The sequence below is a fragment of the Lutra lutra genome, chromosome 4 (genome assembly GCF_902655055.1).
Source record: "Lutra lutra chromosome 4, mLutLut1.2, whole genome shotgun sequence".
In the NCBI taxonomy this organism is placed as follows: Eukaryota; Metazoa; Chordata; class Mammalia; order Carnivora; family Mustelidae; genus Lutra; species Lutra lutra.
Genome location: NC_062281.1, coordinates 183375175 through 183400333, shown reverse-complemented (window position 1 = coordinate 183400333; position 25159 = coordinate 183375175). Strand labels below are relative to the sequence as shown.

General features: G+C 50.3%; 1 protein-coding gene across 4 annotated transcripts; it reads left to right on the top strand.

Moving 5' to 3' along the window:
- Positions 1 to 13202: 13202 nt before the first annotated feature.
- Positions 13203 to 23057, top strand: PLA2G2F (phospholipase A2 group IIF). 4 transcript variants are annotated; one of them, XM_047728276.1, is made up of 6 exons: positions 13203 to 13448; positions 14119 to 14171; positions 17505 to 17649; positions 18572 to 18681; positions 20757 to 20847; positions 22274 to 23057. In XM_047728276.1, the coding sequence occupies exons 1-6, from the start codon at positions 13333 to 13335 to the stop codon at positions 22491 to 22493; spliced, it is 735 nt and encodes a 244-aa protein (XP_047584232.1). In that variant the 5' UTR covers positions 13203 to 13332; the 3' UTR covers positions 22494 to 23057. The 4 variants fall into 4 exon arrangements, with proteins under 4 accessions (XP_047584232.1, XP_047584236.1, XP_047584235.1 ...); XM_047728280.1 differs by lacking the exon at positions 20757 to 20847 and adding an exon at positions 20593 to 20756 and having other exon boundaries at positions 22274 to 22399; XM_047728279.1 differs by having other exon boundaries at positions 20757 to 22404.
- The last annotated feature ends 2102 nt before the right edge of the window (positions 23058 to 25159 follow it).

The following is a 25159-nucleotide window of genomic DNA, read 5'->3' as shown; positions in this document are numbered from 1 at the left end:
AGGCTCCCTGTCGAGAGCCCAACACGGAGCTTGATCCCAGGACCCTGAGATCATGACCTGACTGAAGGCAGAGGCTTAACCCACTGAGCTACCCGGGTGCCCCAAAGGGTATTTGCTTTAAAATAGGTATCCAGAAGTGGAATTGCTGGGGTGGAACAGAGAAAGGTTTTAAGCCTCTTCCATTCTCTGAAGTCTGTAGGAATTTAGAAACTCTCTTGCTTCTGTTCCCATCAGCACATAGGAGTTTCCACTGGGCCTGGTCATTCCTCGGGACTTGTTAGTAAGTTCTGTGTGCTTTTACTTCCCTGGAAATGGTAGGAAAAACACTTGATGATACCATTAGACTGCAACCCGTCAAGATCTCCTGGTGGCAGGTGGAAAGGAGCAGGAGGGCCTTAGATGCTGGCGTGCAAATTCTGTTAGGAATATTTACCATTGGCTGAGACTCTACTGTGTGTTGGGCACTGGGTTGCTATCTCATTTAATTTTCACAACTGCACCTTGAGGAAGATACTGCTATTCCCATTTTATAGGTGAGGAAAGTGAGGCTCAGAGAGGTTAGAAAGTTGTCTAGGGTCACATAGCTGGTACACAGGGAATTTGGGTCTGAACACAGATCTGCCAGAGTCACCCTTATTGTGAGCTGGGCACTGCTCTAAATGGTTCACACATCGTAACGTAAGGGTAGATACTGCCCTAATCTCCATGTTACAGATGAACTATTCGACCCAGGGGCTCCACCATACTTTCTTGCCCTCCCCACACTGATGGAGGTGGAAGTGAGAATTGGCCTGAGTTTGGAACTGGCTTCCCCCACCTCACTGCAGAAGAGAAGAAGGTGGACCCCATCTCCTAAGGGGTATCCCCAAGGGGGAAGCCTGTCCTTTCAGCCAGTGATGGAATCCTCCCCTCCTCCCATCCCTCGCTTCAAAGCTCCACTCACTGCCACAGTCCCATGGCCTGGGTTCCATCCACCAGAATATGCAGAAGGCATCAAAGAGGAAGCTCAGAGTTACCGAAGGTTTGCAGGAAAGGGTGCTTCCCTGGAGGCTCTGAGCTTTGTCTCTGATCTCCTGTGTTGGCTGGGTGTTGTTTACATTGGCGTGCTCATATTGTGAAAATTCCTTCAACATCTTTGCAATCAGACTGCTGCGGCTTTGAACTCCAGCTTAACAATGGCATTACCTTGATTCCACTACTTCATCTCTCTGAGCCTCAGCTTTTTCATCTGAGAAATGGGGCCAGCGATGCATCCCCTGCTGGCTTGCTGTCATGAGTTCAGGTGGAATGATGGGGAATACAGGTACACAGGCGGTGATTGGGAAATGTATGGCACCTGGTGACCCTTCCTCCTAGGAAGAAAGAATCTAAAGTTCTGACCAAAGCAAGGAGCTGGGCAAACTGACCTCCCCACATGTCTCAGACACAGAGTCTCTTGTTTCTAAATGACACAGGGCTGGTCACACATAGCAGGGGGATTTCCACTTTGACCTCTCAGTTCATTCAGAGTGACCTAAACTCAGACTAGTGGCCATGGAATGTACTTTCAGAATCACTTGAAATCCCCACAGCCAGCAGCTTTGTGGTGGTCATTGCCAGAAGGTTCTTCTGTTCCCAGCCCCAGCCTTGGCCCTGCTGCCTTCCTCCAGCACCACCCCAACCTGGGAGGTGGCAGAACCTGGGCATTCAGAAGGAAGTGGGGCCAGACCACCTGGCCTGATGTGGATTCTCACTGCTCATCTGTTTCCTCATCTGTTAAATGAAGTGGAGGGAAAGGAGAAAGGGCCCCATCAGGGTTTCTGGAAGGATTCCAAGGGGCATATGTGGTGCTTGGCTCATACACTGAAAGCTCTCCATAATGACAGCCAGGGTTGTTATTGATATTAGCTTACGGGAGGCAAAGACCACACTTCCAAGAAATTCCGTGGGAAACCAGCAAATGGCTCAATTTGATAGGCATTTCCTGAGTACCTACTACATGCTAGCTGCCAGCATGCACAGCACGCTGGGTAGGATGCAGAGAGAAAGGAGTAAGGCAGATCCCCACTAGGAACTCATGATGTCCCCAGAGCAACCAGACACTTTGGAGCTGGTTGGAACCTGGGCTGTGCCAACCCCTGGTGCCCCAACTCCGGGTGGGGATAGAGATCTCCTACCAATTTACATGAGATGATTTGGATGGAGGTGAGTTGATCTGCCTGAGGAGTCAGAATGGGGGGATGACTGTGGATACCAAGATATTTGTTTGGGGGATTTGGCTGGAGCCCCATGGAGAGGGCCATATAGAAGTTTCAGGCCTAGGCTACGGTCATGGGGTGGGTCCCAGGGGACAGAGGAGACCAGACATGGCACAGTGTGGAGCTGGAGGCATGTCCCCTCCTCTGAGCAGAGCAAGAGTGGCTCTGAGGCTGGAAGGTGGGGTGGCCCCAATGAGTGTCTGAGAGCCTGCAGCTTTGGGGTGCTGAGACCTCCATGAACAGCTGTGGAGGTCACATGGGGGAGCAGAAGAGAAGACTAGGAGAAGCCTGGGGCTCCCAAGGCTCCTACAGAGACTCCCAGAAATAACAGCAAGACTTTATTTGGGAATTAGGAGCTCAAGGGGGTTCTGACTTACATGGGCTGGATAATAAGCCAGAGGCATTTCTTACTGTTGATATGACCCACAGGTCCTGTGAGCCCTGGTAAAAGGGTTAGCTTAGAGGGATACACCATTAACTCCGTGGAAAATAATAATGCTTTCCCTTGCACAAAGCCTTTGCTCTCACTCCCTCCTCAAAGCACAATTTAGAAGCTGGTACTATTTGCTCCCTTCCAGAGGGGTTAGTGGGACTTTAAAGGGTCAAACAACTCAAACAGAGGGCTAATCAGACCCAATGTCACTCCCAAGTCTGGTTTTTCTAGTGGGCTGTAGCTGTGGGCCATGTGGACAATGGCTGAATGGTGTCCTCCCTCAATTTATATATTGAAATCCGAGTCCCCGGTACCTCAAAATGTGGCCATATTTGGAGAGAGTCTTTAAAGATGTAATTAAGTTAAAATGAAGTCATTAGGATAGGTCCTAATTCAATATGACTCCTTTTAAGAAGGGCAGCTTGGGACAGGGACAGGTAGCGAAGAACGACCATGTGAGGACCCAGGGAGAGGATGACTATCCATGAACCAATGACAGAAACTTCAGAAGGAACCAACCCAGCTGAAACCTTGATCTGCGTCTTCCAGCCTCTGGAAGTATAAGAAAATAAAGGTTGCTGAAGCCACCCAGCCTGGGGGATTTGTGATGGCAGCTGGAGCAGACTAACACAGGTGTTAAGGGAGCCCAGAGAGAAGAGATGTCCTGGTAGGCTCCCTGGAAGAGGTGAGCTTCTATTAGTCATCATCCTCTTTCTTCTGCTTGCTCCCCTTCTCCACCCCCAATGTACACACACAAAAAATGCCTGCAGTGCAGGGATCAGATCTGAGGGACTGGCGTGGTCCTCCAGACACTGCCTATAGACATGCCTTCCCTGACTCATAAGGCCCTCCAGTTTATTGCTTCAAGTGTCCGCCTCCATGAAATGGGAGCAATGTCCTTTGATGCCTCACTTCCTCCACAGTCAGCTGCCTAATGATTAGGGATGACTTGGCAAAGCAATCATTATAGATATGGATATATAAAACATTTTTGTTATAAATGTAGAAGCCGTCTGTTTTTTCTTAGACATGTTCTTTGTTTCTTTTAAAATCAACTTTACTGAGGTATGATTTACATAGAATAAAATCTACCAATAAATGTGTCAAGTTCAATGAGTTCTGACAGATGTGCACACCTGTAGAACCACACCCCCAGCCACCACAGGAAACACTTCCATTCCCCAAGAGAATTCCCTCGGGCCCTCCTTGAGGTTGTGCTGTCCCATGGAACAGGGGTCCCCTCTTTTCAACTGCGGAGCTGGTATCCCATTGTATGACTATATCACATGTATGTATCCCATTGTATGACTGTATCACATGTATGTATCCCATTGTATGACAGTATATGTATGTGTGTATGTATCACATACAAAATCCTTTTTCTGATTGGTGAACACTTGGATCATTTATAATTGGGAGCTGTTATGAATGTTTGCGTATATGTCTTTGTATGAACACATGCTTCCTTTTCTCTTGGGTAAAAAGCCAGAGGTGGAATGACCAGGTCATATGGTAGGTATATGTCTAATTTGGTAAGAAAGTGCCCAGCTGTTTTTCAGAGTGGCCATACCATTTTACATTCCTTCCACAAGTACGTGAAAGTTCAGTTACTTCACATCATCCCCCAAATTTGGTATGGTCAGTCTTTTATCTTTTAGGCACTCTCATAAATGTGTAATAGAATTTCATGTGGTATTAACTTTCATTTCCCTCATGCCTCATGAGCCTGAATACCTTTTGCATATGCTCATTTGTCAACTATTATCTTCCTTGGCAAAGAGTCTGTGCAAATCATCTACTCATTTTTAAAAAATCGTGGTCTTTTCTTATTATTGAGTTTTTTTTTTTAAAGATTTTATTCATTTATTTGACAGACAGAGATCCCAAGTAGGCAGAGAGGCAGGTAGAGAGAGAGGAAGGGAAGCAGGCTCCCCGCCAAGCAGAGAGCCAGATCCGGGGCTCGATCCCAGGACCCTGGGACCATGACCCAAGCCGAAGGCAGAGGCTTTAACCCACTGAGCCACCCAGGTGCCCCTTATTATTGAGTTTTGAGAGCTCTTTATATATTCTGGATATAAGTCCTTAATCAAATTTTTGCAATATTTTCTTCCGGTCTGTGACTTATCTTTCCATGCTCTTAAGAGCCTCTTTTAAAAAACAGAAATTGAATTTTCAAGAAGTTCAGTTTATTGGGTTTATTTTCCCTCTTTTATGTTGTTCTTCTGATGTTGTAATAAGAAATCTGACTCCTCTGACACAAAGATTTTCTCCTGTTTCATCTAGAAATTTTATAAGCTTAGGTTTTTACATTTAGGTCTATGATCCATTTTTAAATATTTACTTTTATAAAAATTTTATTAATATATACAAAACTAACATTTGGTATCCTCACCATTTCCAAGTGTACAAGTTAATGGTACCAAGGACATTCACACTCTTGCAGCCATCATCACTGTCCGTCCACAGAATGCCTTTCATCTTGCAAAACAAACCCTGCACCCTTTAAACATTAACTCCCCGGCCCTTCCTCTCCCTAGTCCCTGGCCACCAACATTCTACTTTCTGTCTCTTTGAATCTGGCTATTCTGGGGAACGTCATAGAAGTAGAATCATATAGTGTTTGTCCTTTTCGTGACTAGCTTGTTTTACCTAACGTAATGTCCTCAAGTTTTACCCAATGGCATGAATCAGAATTTCCTTCCTTGTTAAAGCTGAATAATATGATCCATTAAAAAATGCCTTTGGGGCGCCTGCGTGGCTCAGTGGGTTAAGCCTCTGCCTTCTGCTCAGGTCATGATCTCAGGGTCCTGGGATCGAGTTTCACGTCGGGCTCTCTGCTCAGCAGGGAGCCTGTTTCCTCCTCTCTCTCTGCCTGCCTCTCTACCTACTTGTGATCTCCCTCTGTTTGTCAAATAAATAAATAAAATCTTAAAAAAAGCCTTTATCAAAATATAATTTCGGTCCCATACCATTCATTCACATCAAGTATACACTTTGGTGTATTTTTTTCTCTATATTCAGTTATGCAACCATTACCACAATCTAATTTACCACATCCCCCCAAAAAACCTTACCCATTAGCAGTCACTCTCTAACCCCCTCAGTCCCACACTCCCTCCCCACCAACCCCCACCCTACCCCTCGCCCCCAGCCCTAGGCAGCCATGAATTTACTTTGTGTCTCTACAGATTTGCCTATTCTGGACATTTTATGTAAATGAAATGTATAATATGTGGCCTTTTGTAACTGGCTTCTTTAATTTCACATACTTTTTCAAGGTTCATCCATGTTAGAACATGTATCATCAATATTTTTTTTCCTTTTCATTTGTTGAATAATAGTCCACAGTACATAAGACACATTTTATGTGTCAGTCCATCAACTGATGGACATTTAGGTTTTTGCGACTTTTTCGTTATTATGAATAATGCTGCTATGAGCATCTGTGTGCAATTTTTTTGTGTGTGGATGGGTGTTTTCATTTCTCTTTGGTATATAACCAAGAGTGGCATTGCTGGGTCGCATGGTGACTCCACATTTAGTGCTTTGAGAACCCCTGAAGTGTTTTCCCAAAGTGGCTGCTCTGTTTCACATTCCCAGAGGCAATGTATGTGGGTTCCAATTTCTCCACATCCTCACTATTGCTTGCCGTCATTTGTCTTTTTTATTATAGCCATTTAGCGGATGTGAAGTGGTATCACATTATGGTTTTTATTTGCATTTCCCTACTGACTAGTGATGTTGAGCATCTTTTCATGGGATTCTTGGCCATTTGTTTCCTTCTTGGGGAGAAATGTTTATTCAAAGCCTTTGCCTATTTTCAAATTGGGTTGTTATTTCTCTATTGCTGAGTTGTAAGAGTTCTTTTTATATTCTGGACACAAGTCCCTTATTAGGGATGTGCCCATATTTTCTCCTATTCTGTGGGTTGTCCTTTTACTTTCTCGATAGCATACTTTGCAGGGAAAAGGTTTTTATTTTAATGAACTTCAGTTTATCTTTTTTCCCCACTGTACTTTCGTTGTAGTACCTAAAACGTCATCCAACCCAAAGCCACAAAGTGTTAATCCTATGTTTTCTTCTAAGAATTTTGTTTAGAAATTCTTAAGATTAGATTGATTAGAAATTCTTAAAATTCTAAGATTTTTCTGTTTAGATATGTCATCCATTTGGAGTTAACTTCTGTGTATGGTGTGAGGAAGGGATCCAACTCCATTCTTTTGCATGTGGATATCCAGTTGTCTCTGCACCATCTGTGGAAGGCTTTCCCTATTGAATTTTCTTGGCACCCTTGTCGGACTATAATCCATTCTGATAAATTTTTGTATAGAATGAGAGGTATGAATGGACATTCTTTTTTTCTTTCTCCTTCCTTCCTTCCTTCCTTCCTTCCTTCCTTCCTTCCTTCCTTCCTTCATCTCTCTCTCTCTTTCTTATTTTTTTTAAAGATTTTATTTATTTATTTGAGAGAGAATGAGTGCGAGAGAGCATGAGAGAGGAGAAGGTCAGAGGGAGAAGCAGACTCCCCAAGGAGCTGGGAGCCTGATGCGGGACTCGATCCTGAAGTCCGGGATCATGACCTGAGCCGAAGGCAGTTGCTCAACAACTGAGCCACTCAGGCGCCCCTCTCTTTCTTATTGATAGTTAAGTATTCTAGCACTATTATTGAAAATCTATTCTTCCTCCATAGAATTGCCTTTGCATCTTTGTTGAAAATAAATTTTCCAGGGGTGTCTGGGTGGCTCATCATTTAAGTGACCAACTCTCGATTTTGGCTCAGGTCATGGTCTTGGGGTCTGGGGATTGAGCCCTGTGTCAGGCTCCATGCTCAATGGAGTCTGTTTGGGATTCTCTCTCCTTCTCTCCCTCTGTACCCCCTACCCCACTCATGCTGTCTTGCTCTCTCTCAAATAAGTAAAATCTTAAAATGTTTTTTCCATAATTGTGTAGCTTTGATTTTGCATCATCTATTTTGTTCCATTGGTCTCATTGTCTATTTTTATACCAATGCACACTGTCTTGATTATATGACGTTATGAGCCTAAAATCAGATGATGTAAGTCCAACAACCTTGTTCTTCATTTCAAAGTTGATTTGGTATTCTAAAAGTTTTTAAATTTTCATTTGAATTTTAGGACCAGCTAGGCAATTTCTGTAAGAAAGGCCTATAGTATTTTAATTGGGAGTGCATTGACTCTATAGAGCAAATGGGGAGAACTGATATCTTAACAACATGCAGTCTTCTGATTCACGAACATGGTATATCCCTGCATTTATTTTTGTCTTCCTTGATTTTCCTGAACATTGTTTTATAGTTTTCAGTGTACATGTTTTCCATGTATTTTATCAAATTTATCCCTAAGTATTTCATATTTTTGGATATTATTATGTGTTTTTCAATTTCAATTTCCAGTTGTTCATTACTAATATATAGAAGTACAACTAATTTTCTTACATTTTCATTTTCTATTACATAATGTTCTAAGCTCATTTATTAGTTCTAGTAGCTTTTTAAAGATTCTACAGTGTTTTTTACATGGACTACCATGTTTATGCCAGTAGAGACATCTTACTTCTTCCTTTCCAATCTGAATGTCTTTTATTTCTTTTCTTGCCTGGCTAAAACCACCAGTACAATGTTGAGTAGAAATGGTGAGAGTAGATATCCTCACTTTGTTCCTAATCTTTGGGGGAAGAGCAACCAGTCATTCACCATTGGGTATGATGTTAGTTGCAAAGGCTTTTTGTATATGTTCTTTTTCAAGCTAATGATGTTCTCTTCTATTTCAGTTTGCTGACTTTTTTTTTTTTTTAAATCAGGAATGGCTGTCAGATTTTGTCAAATGGGCTGTTTCTTTGTATTTATTAAAAAGATCATATAGTTTTTCTTCTTTAATCTGTTAATATGGTTAATGACATTGATTGATTTTTAATGTAAAACCAATCTTCATTTCTGGGATAAGCCCCACTTTCTCATGGTCTTTTTTCCTTCTTTATATTGTCAGACTCTTTGCTAATATTTTGTTAAGAATTTTTGCATCTAGGGACCCCGGGGGGCTCAGTTGGTTATAAGTCCTGCTCTTGAACTCAGCTCAGGTCTTGATCTCAGGGTCATCAGTTCAAGCCCCATGTTGGGCTCGAAGCCCCAAAGAATTTTTGCATGTATCTTCATGAGGGATATTAATCTGTAGTTTTCTCTTCTTATAATGTCTGTATCTGGTTTTGGCATCAGAATAAACCTGGTTATCAGAATAAGTTAAGTGGAAACATTTCCTCCACTTAAATTCCCTGAATTTGTTTGAAATTGTTTGAAGAATTTGCAGAGTTTGAAGAATTTGTTTGAAATTGGTAATTATGAGCTGCATTTTGCCTCCTCCCCCATTCATATGTTGATGCTAACCCCCAATATCTCAGAAACATGACTGTATTTGGATATATGGCTTTAAATGGGTGATTAAGTTAACATAAGGTCATTAAGTGATCCCTAATCCAATTGAACTGGTATCTTTATTTTTTAAAAGATTTATTTATTTATTTATGAGAGAAAGACAGAATGGGAGAGGGACAGAGGGTGAGGGAGAGAATCTCATCCTGAGATCATGACCTGAGCTGAAATCAAGTCAGACACTTAAATGACTGAGCCACCCAGTCTCCCCTAGACTGGTATATCTATAAGAAGAGGAAATTTGAGGGCACCTGGGTGGCTCAGTGGGTTAGGTCTCTGCCTTCTGCTCAGGTCATGATCTCAAGGTCCCAGGAGGAGCCCTGCATCAGGCTTTCTGCTCAGCAGGGAGCCTACTTCCTCCTCTCTACCTGCTTCTCTGCCTACTTGTGATCTCTGTCAAATAAATAAATAAAATATTAAAGAACATTAAAAAAAGAAGAAGAGGAAATTTGAACATACAAAGAGACAAGAGGGATGTACTTGTACAGAGGAAAGACCTTGTGAGGACACAGAAAGCAGATGGCCACCTGTAGGTCAAAGAGAGACGCCCTCAGAAAGAAACCAACCCTGCCAGTGCCTTGATCTTGGACTTCTAGATGCAAGAACTATTAGAAAACAAATTTCTTTTACTTAAGCCACTCAGTCCATGGTAGTTTGCTACAGTAGCTCTAGTGGTCTCATACAACTTGTATTATTTCTTCTTTATGTAGTTGGTCAAATTTACCAGTGAAGTTATATGAACCTGGAGTTTATTTATGAAAAATTTTTAAAATTTATTTATTTATTTATTTATTTGACAGAGAGAGAGAGAGAGAGAGCTAGAGAAGGAACACAGTAGAGGGAGTAGGAGAGGGAGAAGCAGGCCCCCCATGGAGCTTGATTCGGGGCTTGATCCCCTAACCCCGGGATCATGATCCGAGCTAAAGGCAGATGCTTAACGACTGAGCTACCCAGGTGCCCCTATGAAAATGTTTTAGTCTATGTATTTAATTTCTTTATTAGATATAGGGATATTTCCAGATGTGTGAGCTTGTGTCTTTCAAGGAAATTGGCCTTTCTATCTTGGTTATCGAATATATTGTCTTGCATTCTTTTTTTTTTTTTAAGATTTTATTTATTTGACAGAGAGAGATCACAGGTAGGTAGAGAGACAGGCAGAGTGGGAGGGGGGGGAAGCAGGCTCCCCGCCGAGGAGAGAGCCTGATGTGGGGCTCGATCCCAAGACCCTGGGATCATGACCTGAGCCAAAGGCAGAGGCTTTAACCCACTGAGACACCCAGGCGCCCCTCTTGCATTCATTTTAATTAAAAAACACAAATAAGAAAACAAAGCCACAAGTTATCCTACTGTCTAAAAATAACCATTACTCATGTTTTGCTGTATATTCTACAGATAATTTTTATATATGGGCACACCAACTTCCTTATTTCCCCCTGCCCCCACCTTTTTTTTTTTTAAATAAAACTGCTATTACTCTTAATACCCAGGGTTTTTGTTTTTTGTATCACCAAATTTTGAAGACACAATTATAGATAGATGTCTACTAATGTGCTTAACTCACCCCCTAACTTACATTTGTTTTGATTTGTGGAGGGAGCATCACAAAGAATGCCACAGTCAGTACTCTGCATTGTTGCTGGGAACAACTCAGGTGTGCATCTTGGTTTACAGGCATAGAAGTGGAATTACTGGGTTGGCCGGTTTATTCTTGACTTGGTGTTGAGTACCCTATGCTTCAGGGGAAGTAGGGGGAGGGAAGAAGCCATCCCATCCCCTCACCCCATCCCCCAGGGACTCACTATCTCTAGAGAACAGCCCAACCAGCACAGCCAGTGGGGAATGTGAAATGGGAAAATGGCAAAAAGGCAGTTCAGAGGCTCTCAGGAGTCCCCCGCTCTGGCTGTGGCCTCTTGCATAGATCAGCAGGTTGGAGCTGTATCTTCAGTGTGTGGACTGTACTGGGCCTTACTTCTTGGTTCTTGTTTGCTTCCTTGAGTGAGTGATATCATTAAGAGGTGTTTGCAAAAAAGCTTTGTGCAGACATTCCAAGACAAAGACCAGCTTCATCCTCCCGTCTTGCTTCGTCCTCAGGGATCTCCCAGTCTGCTGGCGCCGATGCAGCCCCTGTCCCATGAGGAACCCCCGGACATTTTGATAAAGTTATAGTCCCCTGTTCTCTGGGATTCCCAGGCCAAGGGAAGGGTCAAGATCCACAAGTCCAAACACGTACAAGTACCTACAAAGGAATGAGTAAGCAAGTGCGTGGTAGTTCCTTCCGTGCAGGGACATGTGAGTGGGTGCAGTGGGGTTTTGGTAGAGTAACTTTCTCGGAAAGAGGAGGCCTGGTATCCACAGAGAGGAAGTGGGCCAGGGGAGGTGGAAGCCGGGAGAAGGGGAACGAAGGCCACCTGGTTTGGCAGAACCAGAAGAGGAAGTTGGAAAAGCGACAGGTGGGAAGGGAAGCTCCAGGGGATTACTTCTGTCCCTTGTCAGCAAGTTTGAGGATGCTGGGGGACACAGGCTGATGTGAAGGTGGGGGAGGTTGTATGGGCTAATTTCCAAGAGTACTCTTCTCTCCCTCTTCCTTGTTCCCCTTCCCAACATCTCAGCTCACCTCAAGGGCTGGAGAACAGGCCTCTGCTCGGTAGCAATCAGATCTTTACCTGGGCTCTTGCCACATGTCTCGGATGACTGGACACCTGTATGCGTGATCCTGACTCGGTGAGGCCCGGTTATACCCATTCTACAGCTGCGGACTCAGAAGTCAGGGTAGGGAACTCTCCTGCTGGGCTCTCGGAGCCAAGAAGAGGGGGTGCTGAGTTTGAAGCCCCTGTCGGTACAACTGTCCAAACCTTTGGGGGCTCCAGGGCTCCAGCCCCGTTCTGTTTCTCTCCTGCCCCTCTCCTCCCACACACCTGCCACCCCCACGAGAGGCGAATGGCAGCAACTCATAGGCCACCAGACTTTCAGCTGGAGACAGCTATGCCCCCAAGGGTACCTCTAGAAATGTCTGGAGACAATTTTGGTTGTTACAACTTGGCAAGGTTCGGGGAGAGGAGCCCCTGCTGGGTCTCATGGTAGAGGTCAGGGACGCTGCCCAGCACTCCGGATGCCCAGGACAGCCCCCACTACAGAAACGCATCAGGCCGCGCATGCCCCAGTGGTGCTGTGACGCAGAAGACGGCTCCCAGGGCAGATGGGCTCACCCTTTCAGATGCCAGCTGGGGGCTTCCTCCAGTCTTCCTCCAGTCTCCTCAGACATGCTGGCAGGTGTGGGTAGAGCGTTCCCTACAGATTCTCGACCAGCACCCTTCCAGCTGTGCACGGATGCTTTACAGACACGGGCATAGCCACACGGAGAGCCCCTGACAGAGACTTCCTCTTTGACCAAACCCTGCTCGGGCTCCCTTGAGCTCTTCTTCAAAGAGGGCTGGACTTTCGGACTCCTGTGTTCGTCTCTGCGCTGACCTGCATTCTCTGCATTCAATGTTAAAAAGTTTAAAGGATTTTGCATTTAGGTTCTTTATAGGTTTCTAGTTCTTTTTTTTTTAAGATTTTATTTATTTATTTGACAGAGAGAGATCACAAGTAGGCAGAGACGCAGGCAGAGAAAGAGGAAGGGAAGCAGGCTCCCTGCTGAGCAGAGAGCCCGATGTGGGGCTCGATCCCAGGACCCTGAGATCATGACCTGAGCCGAAGTCAGAGGCTTAACCCACTGAGTCACCCAGGCGCCCCACAAATTCCCCTTTACTTTGTTGAATTTGAAGTCAGACATAGTCTCTGTCCCCCACTGCAGTGGCCCCACTTCTCTCCAGTGTCCCCTTGTGTCAAACCCCCTGCCCTGCGCTTTAACAAATGTAACTGAATGGTTTTTGTTTCATATCCATTTCAGGTGGGAACAGGGAAACCTCCGGGTGATTTTCCTTCCAGATGTGCAGGGAGGGACCAGCTCCTGGACAGGTGTGCAAACCCCCACCTGCACCCTCCCTGGGGCAGGGACCGTACCAGGCAGCTGTGGGCAGGGCGGTGGCTGTGGGAGGGAGGAGGTGGAGTCTCCTTTTTCTAGGGCAGTGTCACCAGCCTCCTGCCCAGGGGCACTGCCCCAGCGCTATCCTGCCAGTGTGTGTGGCCGTGTGAAGCTGGGGCCTGTCCCCAGAGCCTGAGAGAGATCACAGACCTTACAAGCCCTATGTTGCTGGACCCCCAGAACACAGAACATGGCAGATGGGGCACAGGCCAACCCCAGAGTGTTCAGGAAGAAGGTGCTGGTTAGGCATCCCTCTGGGTGGAGGGGCCCAAGCCTCAGGGCCTCTTCTCCTTGGAGAACCTCCAGGTATGTGCCTACTACCCTGGGATGAAATCCTCCATGGGGAGCAGCAGGGATGGGGCTGGGGAACTGGTGCCTAGAGTTCATTTCTCCAGAAAGAAGAGCTCTAAGTCTCTGAGTGATGGCTGAGATATGTCACTGCATTTGCAGCACCAGAAGGGCCTTGGGATCATCTAGTCAATGCTCATGAGGCACTTGAGGCCCAGAGAGGGTAAGAGATCTACCTGAGGTCACACAGCAATTTGGAAGAATAGCCAGGACTAGACTCGAGGGACCCAGGTCTCTTGGCTTCAAGCGCAAGACCCAGCCAGCAGGTTGGGTCATGTGACTTCCTGGAGTGTGTATGGAAAGGGGGTTGGTTCTGATCCGTGACAGTGGCCCGACCCCATGGGACAGTGAGCTTCCTGTCTTGGAAGCTGGTGAAGGAAGGGTACTCCTACTCAGGGTAAGAAGGAAGGAGGCTCCTGGTGCCTCCTGGCTCTGCCATCCTGGGCACCGTCCTTTCAGCAGATGCTGGGAAGGTGGGGAGTGCTCCCCACAGAGCCCGGGTAGCAGGAACAGAGGCCTGAAGGGGCATCATTGATGGGGCCTCTAATGAGGCCCGGGAGGGAGCAGCAGGCCCGGGGCCGCAGGAGAGTGGAAGTGACCCAGGACTTGGATTTTTCTCCTCTCTCAGATCTAGCTTGGGTATGAAGAAATTCTTCACCATGGTCATCTTGGCTGGCAGTGGTGAGTAAAGGCTCTGGGGAGACTCCTCTTTCTCTCCTGCTCCCAGACTTTCTCCTGTGACCTTGGGCACCTAGGTTCTCGAGCCACCGGATGGCAACAAGCCTGTGGCCTGGGCTGCCTGTCTGGGCCACCAGGGAGCCCTTCATTGTCCTGGGGCTGTTTGCTCCCCGGCCAGCCATCAACACACCAGGGGCCCTTGGCTTGGCATTTACGAGCCCGCAAGGCGGCAGGGCCCAGAGCTGAGCAAGCGTCATAAAACGGTCGTGTTTGCTTAGGGCGTCTGGCCGCCCCGGGACAGCCTGGGTGTTTGTGTACATGTGTTCATTAGACAAGAGCTAATGAGTTTGTGTGTGGCTGTAAGCATGTCTATCTCTGCGTGCAGAGGTGTGTCTCAGCACATGTTAGGAAAACGTGTAGGTGTATGTTAATTGGGACACCTGGACCGGCATGAGGTGTGTGTAGCAGGTATCTGTGAACGCACAAGCCACTGGGGGCAGGGCCTGGGGGCCCCTCCTTTCCTGGGACTGCTGTTCCCAGGTGCACCGCCTGGGGACAGCTGAGGCTCCTGACACAAATCTGGCCCCACACACAACCGGCTGTCTTGGGGAGGTGGGAGGTGGCCGGACCCCTCGCTGACTTCTCCTCCAGCCTGTTATACAGCATCCAAATGCAGCCTGGTTTGAGGGAAAGAAAGAGACACCAGGTACAAAATAGGGTTCAAAGTGGCCAGATGTGAGAAAGGGGGGCTTGAATCGGAGGCTAACGTGATGGTTGTGTATAAAACAAGCCTCTGCCTTGAGCCCCAAGCGCTGGCCGGGGACCGCTCCTGCCTGACCGAGCGTGGACTCCGTCCCTTCTGCTTGGAGCGCGCGTGTGGGGCATAGGGGCCACATGTGTGCGTGTGTACAGGCGTGAGCCCGAGTGTGTGAGGCGTATGTGTGATCATGGGTGTGTTTGCGGGTGTGAGGCGTGTGAGTGTGTGAGGCGTTTGCGGGTGAGTGTGAGCATGACTGTACGTAGCAGTGTGTATCCGTGTGGGGGATGTCTGTGAGTGTGTCACGGGTGTGTGCTTCGGCACACGTGTAGTGTGTAGGGGTGAGTGTGAGCGTGCATCTCTCCCGAGGGTGCTGTGCGTGAGGTGGGGGAATATGTGCAAGTGAAGTGTGTTTCTACGTGCACTATGCATGGCTGGGTGACTTGTGTGTCTGAGTGTGATGTCGCTGGGCGTGACCATGTGACTGTGTATGAGGTACATGTGGGTGAGTGTATGTCTGTGGGTAGTGTGTTCCCCAGAGTGTGGTGCGCGGAGGAGAGTCTGAAGTGTGTGTGTGTCCGTGGGAGTGTAACGGGGTGTGTCCCCGTGCATGAGGTGTGGAGGGCTCGTGTGATAATGCCCACCTCGTATGGAGCTGCTGGTCAGGGAGCCCCGGGGAGGGATCTGCTCCACCCCCCAACCCCAGAGTAACACCTGCGCAGCCAGATTGCGGTGGCAGGAGGCGCGGGCTTCAGGCCAGGGAGCCAGGAGGCCAGGACCCCACAGGGCACCCTGCAGGAGTGTGGCGTTCTCCCTAGCTTGGGCCATGGTGTCAAAGAGCTTATGCAACCTGCTTGCGGTGCTGCAGCGCTCAGGGAGAAACCTGTTTGCAAACCCTTGGGTGTCTGGGTTTGACTTCCAAGGTCAGATTCAAGATGGGGACTCCCCGTGCTGCTCGGCACGCTCACCCTGCTCCAGCAGCAGGATGCCAACACAGCGGGAGGAAGGGCTGGGGGACAGAGCTAGGGTCCTGTTTCTCCCTCCCCTCACCAACACCCTCACACCCTTGTGCAGCTCAGGGATGGGCTCAGGCCCACGGGACATGGGGTCCTGCCTCTCCCTGCCCCCAATCCCGCTGACATGTGTACTTTGCTCTGCACCATCCTCTTAAAGCCACTTGTCCCAACTCCTTCCCCATTTCCTCTCTCCTTTGCTCCTTATTTTCTGTAATGACAAAAAACACCCAGCCAGCAGACAGGGAGGCTCAGGAAGAGCAGGGGTCCCCAAGCCCATTAAATGGGGCTGCAGTGGCTCTCCTGCCTGTGTGCGGGGCGGCCTCCCCCGAGGAAAGACTTAAGCACCTGGCTTGGTATTGACTCAGCAGTGAGCGGTGAGCCTGGAGAGATGCTGAGTCAGCACAGGCCCAGGACCCAGGAGTCGGGGAGCAGGGGAGGGGAGAGTCTGCCAGGGTGCGCTGGCCTGGCAGGTGCAGGGAAGCTGCTGAGTTTGCTGGTGCGGGCAGGGGTCATTGTGCTACTGCTTCCTGTGAGACACAGATCAAAGGAGAAAGTGTGTGTGTGTGTCTGTCTGTCTGTGTGTCTGTCCATCTGTCTTTGCTGAATGACCAGAACAGCTGAATTGTCTCTGGCTTCATCGTGACTGGCACCAGCCCCAGGACTGTGGCAGGGACACTGAGTCTTTGCTGGAGGCAGAGGAACCAGACCAAGCCCAGGGCCCAGAACCAAAGCACATGGCATTTGTGAAGCCCGTTACAGTGAGTGGCTGGGCATTGGGGTCTCACTGCACGGGTCCAAGTTCTGTCCCTACCGTTTTTGATAATGTTCTCGGGCAAGCTGCAGGGTGCACTGGGCCTCAGTCTCCTCATCTATAAAGTGGAGATAATAATACCACTCAGTGAGTTAATGCATGGGAGCGGCTTAGGACAGAGCCTGGCACGGAGCCCTCAGCAAATAGCAGCAATGATTACTTTCTAAGGGCCCTAGTGCCTCACGGTTGTTCATCTGTTTGTTTTAAGATTTCATTTATCTAGGGGCGCCTGGGTGGCTCAGTGAGTTAAAGCCTCTGCCTTCGGCTCAGGTCATGATCCTAGGGTCCTGGGATCCAGCCCCACATCGGGCCCTCTGCTCAGCGGGGAGCCTGCTTCCTCCTCTCTGCCTACTTGTGATCTCTGTCTGTCAAATAAATAAATAAATAAAATCTTAAAAAAAAAAGATTTCATTTATCTATTTGAAACAGAGAGAGTATGAGCAGGAAGAGAGGGGCAGAGGGAGAGGGAGCAAGCAGACTCCCCGCTGAGTGGGGAGCCCAATACGATGTAGCACCTGGTCCCAGGACCCCAGGATCATGACCTGAGCCAGAGGCAGACGCCTAACAGACTGAGCCACCCAGGAACCCCGTCTCACAGCTTTTTATACATGGCTTCCCTTCCTGCCTGTGCTCACCTTCCCTCCCATCCCCCTTCCCTGGCCCTGGGTTGTGGGGAGGACAGTCACTCAGATGGGGCAGGGGTGGGCACCCACCAGGCAAGACACTCACAGCACCCCTTGATTTTCTTGCAGTCCTGCCTGAGGTCCACAGCAGCCTGCTTAACTTGAAGTCCATGGTGGAAGCCATCACGGGGAGGAACGCCATCCTGTCCTTTGTGGGCTACGGCTGCTACTGTGGGCTGGGAGGGCACGGGCTGCCCATGGACGAGGTGGACTGGTAGGTCCCGGAGCGCCTGCACTGCTGTTGTGTCAGGACAGGGAGGGGAGACAGTGAGGGTAGGACTGGTCTCCATCTCTGAGAGATGGGAGAGGACTCTTTCCCCAAAGGATGAGGCTGGTTCAATGAGTTAATGACCTTGACCCATGCCTTCCTCAACTGTCTTGGATGCTTTCTATTGTCCTTCTCCAAGTCTTGCGCTTGGAAGCATTTGAACTTGCACTCTTGCCAGGAAGGAAACATTGACCTGTCCGCAAAGCACATGGGAGCAACGAACACACAGCTCACACTCAGCAAAAGCAAGGGCTGTGACCCCTCTCGTCCCCATCACCCTGGGGGCTCTGATGGAGGGCTGAGCTTCTTCCATCAGACTGCTGACTGAAGCCATGGTTACTTTCTGCTCCTATCTCCCCAGAAGTAGCCAGCACTAAGTCTGGTATCATGGGGGGCAGGAGAGGGGGGGAGACTTGATAAATGCATGTTGACTAATTGCCTTCCTCCACCAGAGGGGATGGAGTTGGCCACACTACATTTGCTTCCTGTCCCTGCAGACTTTGTCTCTCCCTGGCCATCCTGCATAGCCAGGCATGGCCCCTTCTTATAGCCAGGCAGGCTCCTTGGACACCGACTGAGCCCTGATCCTCTTTCTCATCCTGAAGGCATTGCCAGAGAGCCTGACGCTTCCTGCCTCCTGCAGCTGCACTCAGGGCTCTCAGGGGGAAAGGTGGGTGGCAGGATCATGGGCAAGAAACTGGGGCGCTGGCCGGGCTCTGCCGGGCTGTGTGACTTCAGTCATGTGACTGCCCCCTCTGGGCCAGAGTCTGCAGGTCTGTAAGGAACTGGTACAGAGAGTTGGGATCTCTGACAGTGGGAGACAGGCCAAGCCTGGCTACATCACCTGCTATCTTCCACCTGCCCCTAGGTGCTGCCACGCCCATGACTGCTGCTACCAGAAGCTCTTTGACCTGGGCTGTCACCCCTATGTGGACCACTATGAGCACACCATCGAGAATAATACTGAGGTCATCTGCAGTGAGTTCTCCCCCTGCCATTCCCTCCTCCCCAACCTAGGAGAAGGGCTTAGATTGCCAGTCTCTCCCTGCACCACCCTGTGTACTCAGTTGCCAGGCAACAGACAGGGTGCCCAGTTAAATTTGAGTCTCAGATAAACAATGAAAACTATTTTCACATCATTATATCCTAAATATTGCATGGGGCATACTCATACTAAAAAATTCAATGTTAGCAAAAAATCAATTACTGTTAGTATAAAATTAAGAATTAGCATAAGTATATCCCATGTAATATCTGGGACTTACTTATACTAAAATATTTACTGTTTGTCTGAAATTCAAATTAGCCAGGCCTCTTGTTCTTGTTCGTTAAATCTGAGAACCCCAGCCATGGTCCTCATCCTGATATGCTCAGCCTGAACGAGCACCCTCATTCCCTGATCCTTGATTCCTCAGCTTCTCAGGGTTTAAGGAGCGGTTCTAAGTCAGTGGGTCTGGGTGAGGGCCCAGAAATCTGTTTTTAACCAGATCCTCTGGTCATGGTGAGACTTTGTGACATGCTGACCTGGGTTCAAACCTGGATTCTGCCAGAACCTCCTGCTGGGTGTAACCCTACCCAAGGTGTTCCCTTACCTGGCCTCAATCTCTCCATGAGTCCTTGGAAGAGTTTGGATCAGAACAAACCTATTCCCTTCTAATTCTGTCTTTGGGACCCTACTGGATGAGGTGGCCTCATCCTTAGGATGCTCAGTGTTTCCAGGATTTAAGCGATGAGAACCAGGCCTGGCAATATTTCCTCCCTTCCCATGGACTTTCCAGGCCATTGCTCAGTTGAGGGATGTGGCATCCAAGTTAAGGGCTCAAGTGTCACTGCCCTCTCTCCCCTTAGGTAACAGGTGCCTCCTGGCCCAGCCCCATGGGCAGCCCCGGGCTCCCTTTGTCTCCTTGGCTTAACCAGGTTCTGCTCACTATTCTTCAAGCTCACCAGCAAGCCCAGATTTGCAAAAAAACCCTAAGTCTCCTGTTCTCTGGTGGGGAGCTGGGCTCAGGTGGGGCCCTCTGGGAGCCCAGGACACTGAGGTCCCCGTATTCTGCTATTCAAACAGTGGAGTGGTGGGGCTGGCTTGGGAGAGTGGGGTGGTCCCTCATTAAAGCATTTTAGGGATCCCCAAAGGCGGTGGACTAACCCAAGCAGTGGTTTTCACGTTGGGTTCTGGGGCTCCTGGGGTCACAGGGAGTCAGGTGATAGGGGTCCTCTAAGTGGTCCAGCTGGCCCCGTTAGCCCATCTGATAGCCTAAGTGCTTCTCTTTAGGCCATTTGATACATTAGCCTCCTGCAAAGAGTTTCATTTAAGAGCAAGGATTCTGCTGATGCAAAGTTTGAGAAGTATGCACACCACTGAGCTGGGGGCGGTTCTCAAAGAGGGTTCCCTGACCCGGCAACATCGCTATCACCTAGGAACTTGCTAGAAATGCAGATTGTCGGGCCCCACACAGACCAACTGAACCCAAAGCCATGGGGCCTGGGCCCAGCAGTCTCTGTTTCCATAAGCCCCTGGCAGATCCCCAGGCAGCCCTCAGGTCGAGAACGGCCAGGGTGGAGGGTTTCCGGGCGCCCACAACACTGGCAGCAGCGGTGGCAGTGGGAGCAGTGACTAGGTCTTAAGTCTTTGCCCGTGGGTGGCCCCGCGCCAGGTTCTTTAGGAAGCCGGCCTTCCATTGAGGCTCCTTACCACCAGCTCCCTCCAAGGGTGGGGGTCCTGCGATTCTGTGATGGGAGAGAGGAGGCCCCGGGGCGGGGAGTTCCTGACCCCTGAGTGTTTGTCCCAGCTCTGCCTTAGGTTGGCTGGGTGACTTAGGTAAACCAGCCCCCCCCTTTTCTGTGCCTGCCTCAGTTTCCCCAACTATAAAGTGGCCCGTTGGACTTCAGGGCTTCCCCGATTGAAGCGCGCCCCACGGGCAGGGCGGTGGACACAGACAGCATGGCCCGCTGAGCCGCGGGCCTGGGGTGAAGCCCCAGTGAGGCTCTGCTGCCTGCCCCCCCCCCCCATGGGGCCACCTTCTGAGGCCCACTAGAACCTCTGCCCCGCGCAGGTGAGCTCAACGAGACAGAGTGTGACAAGCAGACGTGCGAATGTGACAAGAGTGTGGTTCTGTGTCTCCGGAACCAGACATACAACGAGAAGTATCGAAACTACCTCAACATCTACTGTCAGGGCCCCACGCCCAACTGCAGCATCTACGAGCCGCCGCCCGAGGAGGTGGCCTGGAGACACACGGCCCCCACTCCTCCTGCACCTCCCTAGTGCCCTCTGGGGACAAGACAGACTGAGCAGGGGGAGCTGGGGCGGGGGGAGACTGGGAGCCTGGGGACTGCCTGGCTGCTTCTCCCTGGAGCCCCTCCGTGGCTCCCGAGGACTCGGGAAGGCCTGGGCTCTGATTGTGGCCCCCAGGCTGGTCCAGCCCGGCCCTGGGCGTGGCCATGTTCCGCCACTGGTCCTAGACTTGGCAGAGAACGTGCAGCTTGTTGGGGCTTCTCCTGAGTGTGGAAGGCAAGGCCTGAGAGAGAGGAGGTCCCCTGAGTGGGGCCTCTGCTCCTGGCCTCAGCCTGACTTGCTCGGCCTGACCCTCCAGGTTGGACCCCGGGGACTTAGACACTAAGCGTCTTAGCTGCCGGCACAACCTCTGAGCTTGGTGTGTTCTCAGACAGGTTCCCAGACCGATGGTGGGCTGGCCCCAAGGCCTGGGCTCTGGGGGCCTCCTGGCTGCTCCTAGGAGAACTCAGGGTGACCCTTGCTTTCTCCCTGGAGCCCCAGGGTAGGTGGCCCAGAGTCAGAGGTGGCCCGGACATCAGAGGGTGACCACAGTGCTTAGTGTCTCAACCCCAAAGTCTGGCCTCAGAGCAGTCCCCAGGGCTCCGACAGAACCCACATTCCTAGTGGCACTCCCCTCGGTGCAGGGTGACCCAGATGGGGGCACCGATATGTCCCCAAGAACTCACAGTTCTTCCCCTGCCTCCCCGCTGAGCCAGGCCTGCCATATGGCATGGCCCAGAGGAGCTCCCAACCCCAGGCTCCTGGGACCCTGGCAGACGTGGAGGCGACAGGGCTGTCCCCACATTCCCACACCTCCCCTCCTGGAGCAGCCAGACCAATGGGTGGAGAGATCCCAAACCCTTCTCTCCCTGCCGGGGAGAGACGAGGCTGCACCCTGGGGTCAGAAGTCCTCTCAATGGGGAGGAGGCTGAGGGCGGGGACCCACCTCCGTGAAGGGGGAAACAAAGGCAGGAGGGACCACATCAGGTAGGAGGCTGTGGGGAAGATTCAGGAAGGCCGTGGGAGGGAGGAGGGAGGCCGTGGGAGGGAGCAGCATGCAGAGGGATGGGAGGGGAGAAAGTGGGAGAGAGGTAGGGTCCAGAGGCATCCAGACCTGAGTGGTCTGGGCAGGAGAAACGGGGTAAAGGAGCCTGGGTTGCAGGACCCTCCTTGGGCCCAGGTTCCCATTGAGCCCGTGGGATTGTGGGCCAAGGTGGAGGAGGGTCAGCCTCAGTGGGGGTGGTGGGGGGAGGGTGCAGCTTTCTTGACTCTGCGCCAGCCCTGCTGTTTCTCCAGGTGGACCCTCCCCGTCCCGCCCGCCTCACCTCCTGACCTCAGCGGCCTCCAAGTAGCCAGCACGCCCTGCCTCACCCCGATGACCCCCTGGCCCAGCATTGTGACTCACCTGGACACCGAGAGCAGCCACCAGGAGCTCGCCCTGCCCTGCCAGCACCCCGTAGGCTGCTGTCAGCAGGAATGGCCAAGAAAGCCAGAGGCAAGAGAGGCATGGGGGTAGGGAGAGAATGCCCACCCCTCAAACAGCAGGACGGGGCAGACGCCTTGCCCAGCGGCACCTTCTAGAACACTGGCTTCGGAGACTGAGGATGAAGCCGTTAGCATCAGCTGTCACTCTGCGTGAGAGGAGGCCCTTCCACCACTCACCTCCCTCTGACGTGGTGGCTGTGGTCTGTTGTGAGCCTCATCGCTGACGTCTTCCAGCTAATGAACTACCCTCTCCCTGCTGTCTTGGGAGGGCCCGTTATCTCTGAGCCGAAGCCCCCACCAAGCCAGGGGTGGGACCACGATGGAGCACCCAGTGTCCCTGCTGGACTTGGGGTCTGCAGAAGCCTCCGCCCCTCCCCCATGGGGCCCCAGGTTTCGGGCTGTGCCTCTCCACCTTGCACACCCCTCCACCCCAGAGAGTCCGGGCCCATGTGTTGGGGCTAGTTCTGCTGGCCAACAGTCTTGCCTGCCCCAGCCCCCACCTTGCCCCGGCCTGTTCAGGATGCTGCACCCCAGAGACACTCCCTAGGACTCAGCACACTCTCCTCAATCTAATAAAGTCCTCCTGCCTCAGCTTCCCCCTGCTGGTCCTTTCCTCCTTGGCTGGGTGTGCACTGGCCGGGCATCAGGGGAGGGCACAGAGACTCCCTCCAGGGTTTGCAGCTCTGGGGAAAGCAGGTGCCTAGCATCTGGCATGGCCTGTCCCCTTCCTGCCCCGGGGCCTGGATGCAGTGGTCCCGCTCTAGCAGAGAGGCGAGTGTCGGGAAGGCTGGAGAGTGGTGTGTTGCAAGGGTTGGACAACGATAACTGTTGGGCTGGGTGCTTGTCAGGCATCAATCTCTACCCTGTCCTTTACTGTTGAACATCTGAGGCCCAGAGAGGGAAAGTAACTTGTCCAAAGTCACACAGGTTGTCAGTGATGGGGCTGGGTCTGACTCCTTAGGATCGACTTTTTTTTTTTTTAAAGATTTATTTTCTTTATGTATTTATTTGGGGGGGTGCAGAGAGAGAGAGATAAGCAGACTCAGAGCTGAGTACAGAGCCCAACTTGGGGCTCTATCACATGACCCTGAGATAATGACTTGAGGCCAAAACCAAGAGTAGGACACTTAACTGATAAAGCCAGCCAGACACCCTACAACTGACTTTTAACTGCCCTTCCTTGCACTTTCTTAATGATGACCTGGGCAGCTGGGGACTGTGGAGCCAGCAACTGAAAACCCACAGGACATCAAGTCCTGGTCCCCGCCCTACACCTTCTTTGATTTAAGTCCCTTCCCTGTTTTGGCCATCAGTTTCCCCATGTGTAGGGGGACCAGAGAAGCTGTTCCCCAATGCCATGTGTTTTCCTGGGCACCTCTGGAATGATCTCTGGGGCTCTGCTCCCCCCACCTCAATCTTCAGTTGAACAGCTCTGCTTTGCCTCTATTATGTACTGAGCATTCACACGAATTACTGTAAGAAGAAAAAGACAGAAAAAAGAAAGAAAGAAAAAAAATTCTTTCTAAGCTTGAAAGCTCCTGGACAAGACTGTCCGTTGGTTCATTCATTCAATGGACCTGTACCAATGGTCATCCGGGAACCGGGGGGGATATCTCTGATCAGTCACGGACTCTACCTGAGGAAGCCCAGAGGCTGGTGGTGGGGGCAACCTGAGATAACCTGGCCGTACGGGGCCAAGTGGTGACATGGGGAGCTTGGGGAGCATGGAGACTGAAGCCCCAAGTGTGTCCGTGGCAGTCCCAGAAGGGGTCCCCCACGGGAGAAGGGGTGGAGCCCCCAGTATCTGATCAAACTCCTTATCCTCCCCCATTTCCCAGGTGGTCCTCTGTCCACCAGCCTCTCTCTCTGCTCCTTGGCTATACATCCCCATCTAAGAAAAAGGAGTGTTCATAATTGTCATATTGAGAATGAAGAGCCCAGTTCCATACGGGCCCTTGTTGTGATTGTTCTTGAATAAAACTTATTTCTACCACTGAAATGATTGTCTGGCTCTGGTTTTCTTTTCTTTTTTTTTTTTTCCTTTTTTTAATGATTTTATTTATTTGTTAGACACACAGAGAGAGATCACAAGTAGGCAGAGAGGCAGGCAGAGAGAGAGGGGGAAGCAGGACCCCGCTGAGCAGATGCGGGGCTCTATCCCAGGACCCTGAGGCCATGACCTAAGCCAAAGGCAGAGGCTTAACCCACTGAGCCACCCAGGTGCCCCGGCTCTGGTTTTCTAACCGCCGTGGTGCCATGACTCATGTGAGAGCAGAGTCATCATCACTGGGCCCCTCACCGTGTCACCCAGGACCCCAAGCAGACATACTGAGGCTTTTGTCTACAGCCCTGACCGATTGATGGGGAATCCACTGTGAGCCCCACTCCTGAGCTGGGGCTCTGTGTAAAGGTCCACTGAGGCCCGGCAAGGATAGGTTTTGGTTCTTAAGGTTCTGAGTATGCTCTGTGAAGCCGGATGAGAGGTGCAGGCTACTTTGTTTGACAGAGACTGCTGGGCTGAAAGTCTTTCTTCCTGGCCCTTTCTTTCGAGTGGGGATTCACTCCCTGACTCCCGAGGCTGGAATATTTTTCCTGGTTCTTTGGGATGCCTCTCCATTCTATTTGATCCTGCTTCTTCCAAGGAAACTTCTCAGCTGAATCAAGCACCCCCCTCCCCTTCCTGACCCTCTGCTGAAT

What these genes read in the sequence shown, in the direction of transcription:
- PLA2G2F (XM_047728276.1), top strand. Translation starts at nt 13,333, where the DNA reads ATGGCAGATGGGGCACAGGCCAACCCCAGAGTGTTCAGGAAGAAGGTG. An exon ending in GGTCATCTTGGCTGGCAGTG is followed by an intron (nt 14,172 to 17,504) that starts GTGAGTAAAGGC and finishes ATTTTCTTGCAG; the next exon opens with TCCTGCCTGAGGTCCACAGC. An exon ending in TAATACTGAGGTCATCTGCA is followed by an intron (nt 18,682 to 20,756) that starts GTGAGTTCTCCC and finishes TGCCCCGCGCAG; the next exon opens with GTGAGCTCAACGAGACAGAG.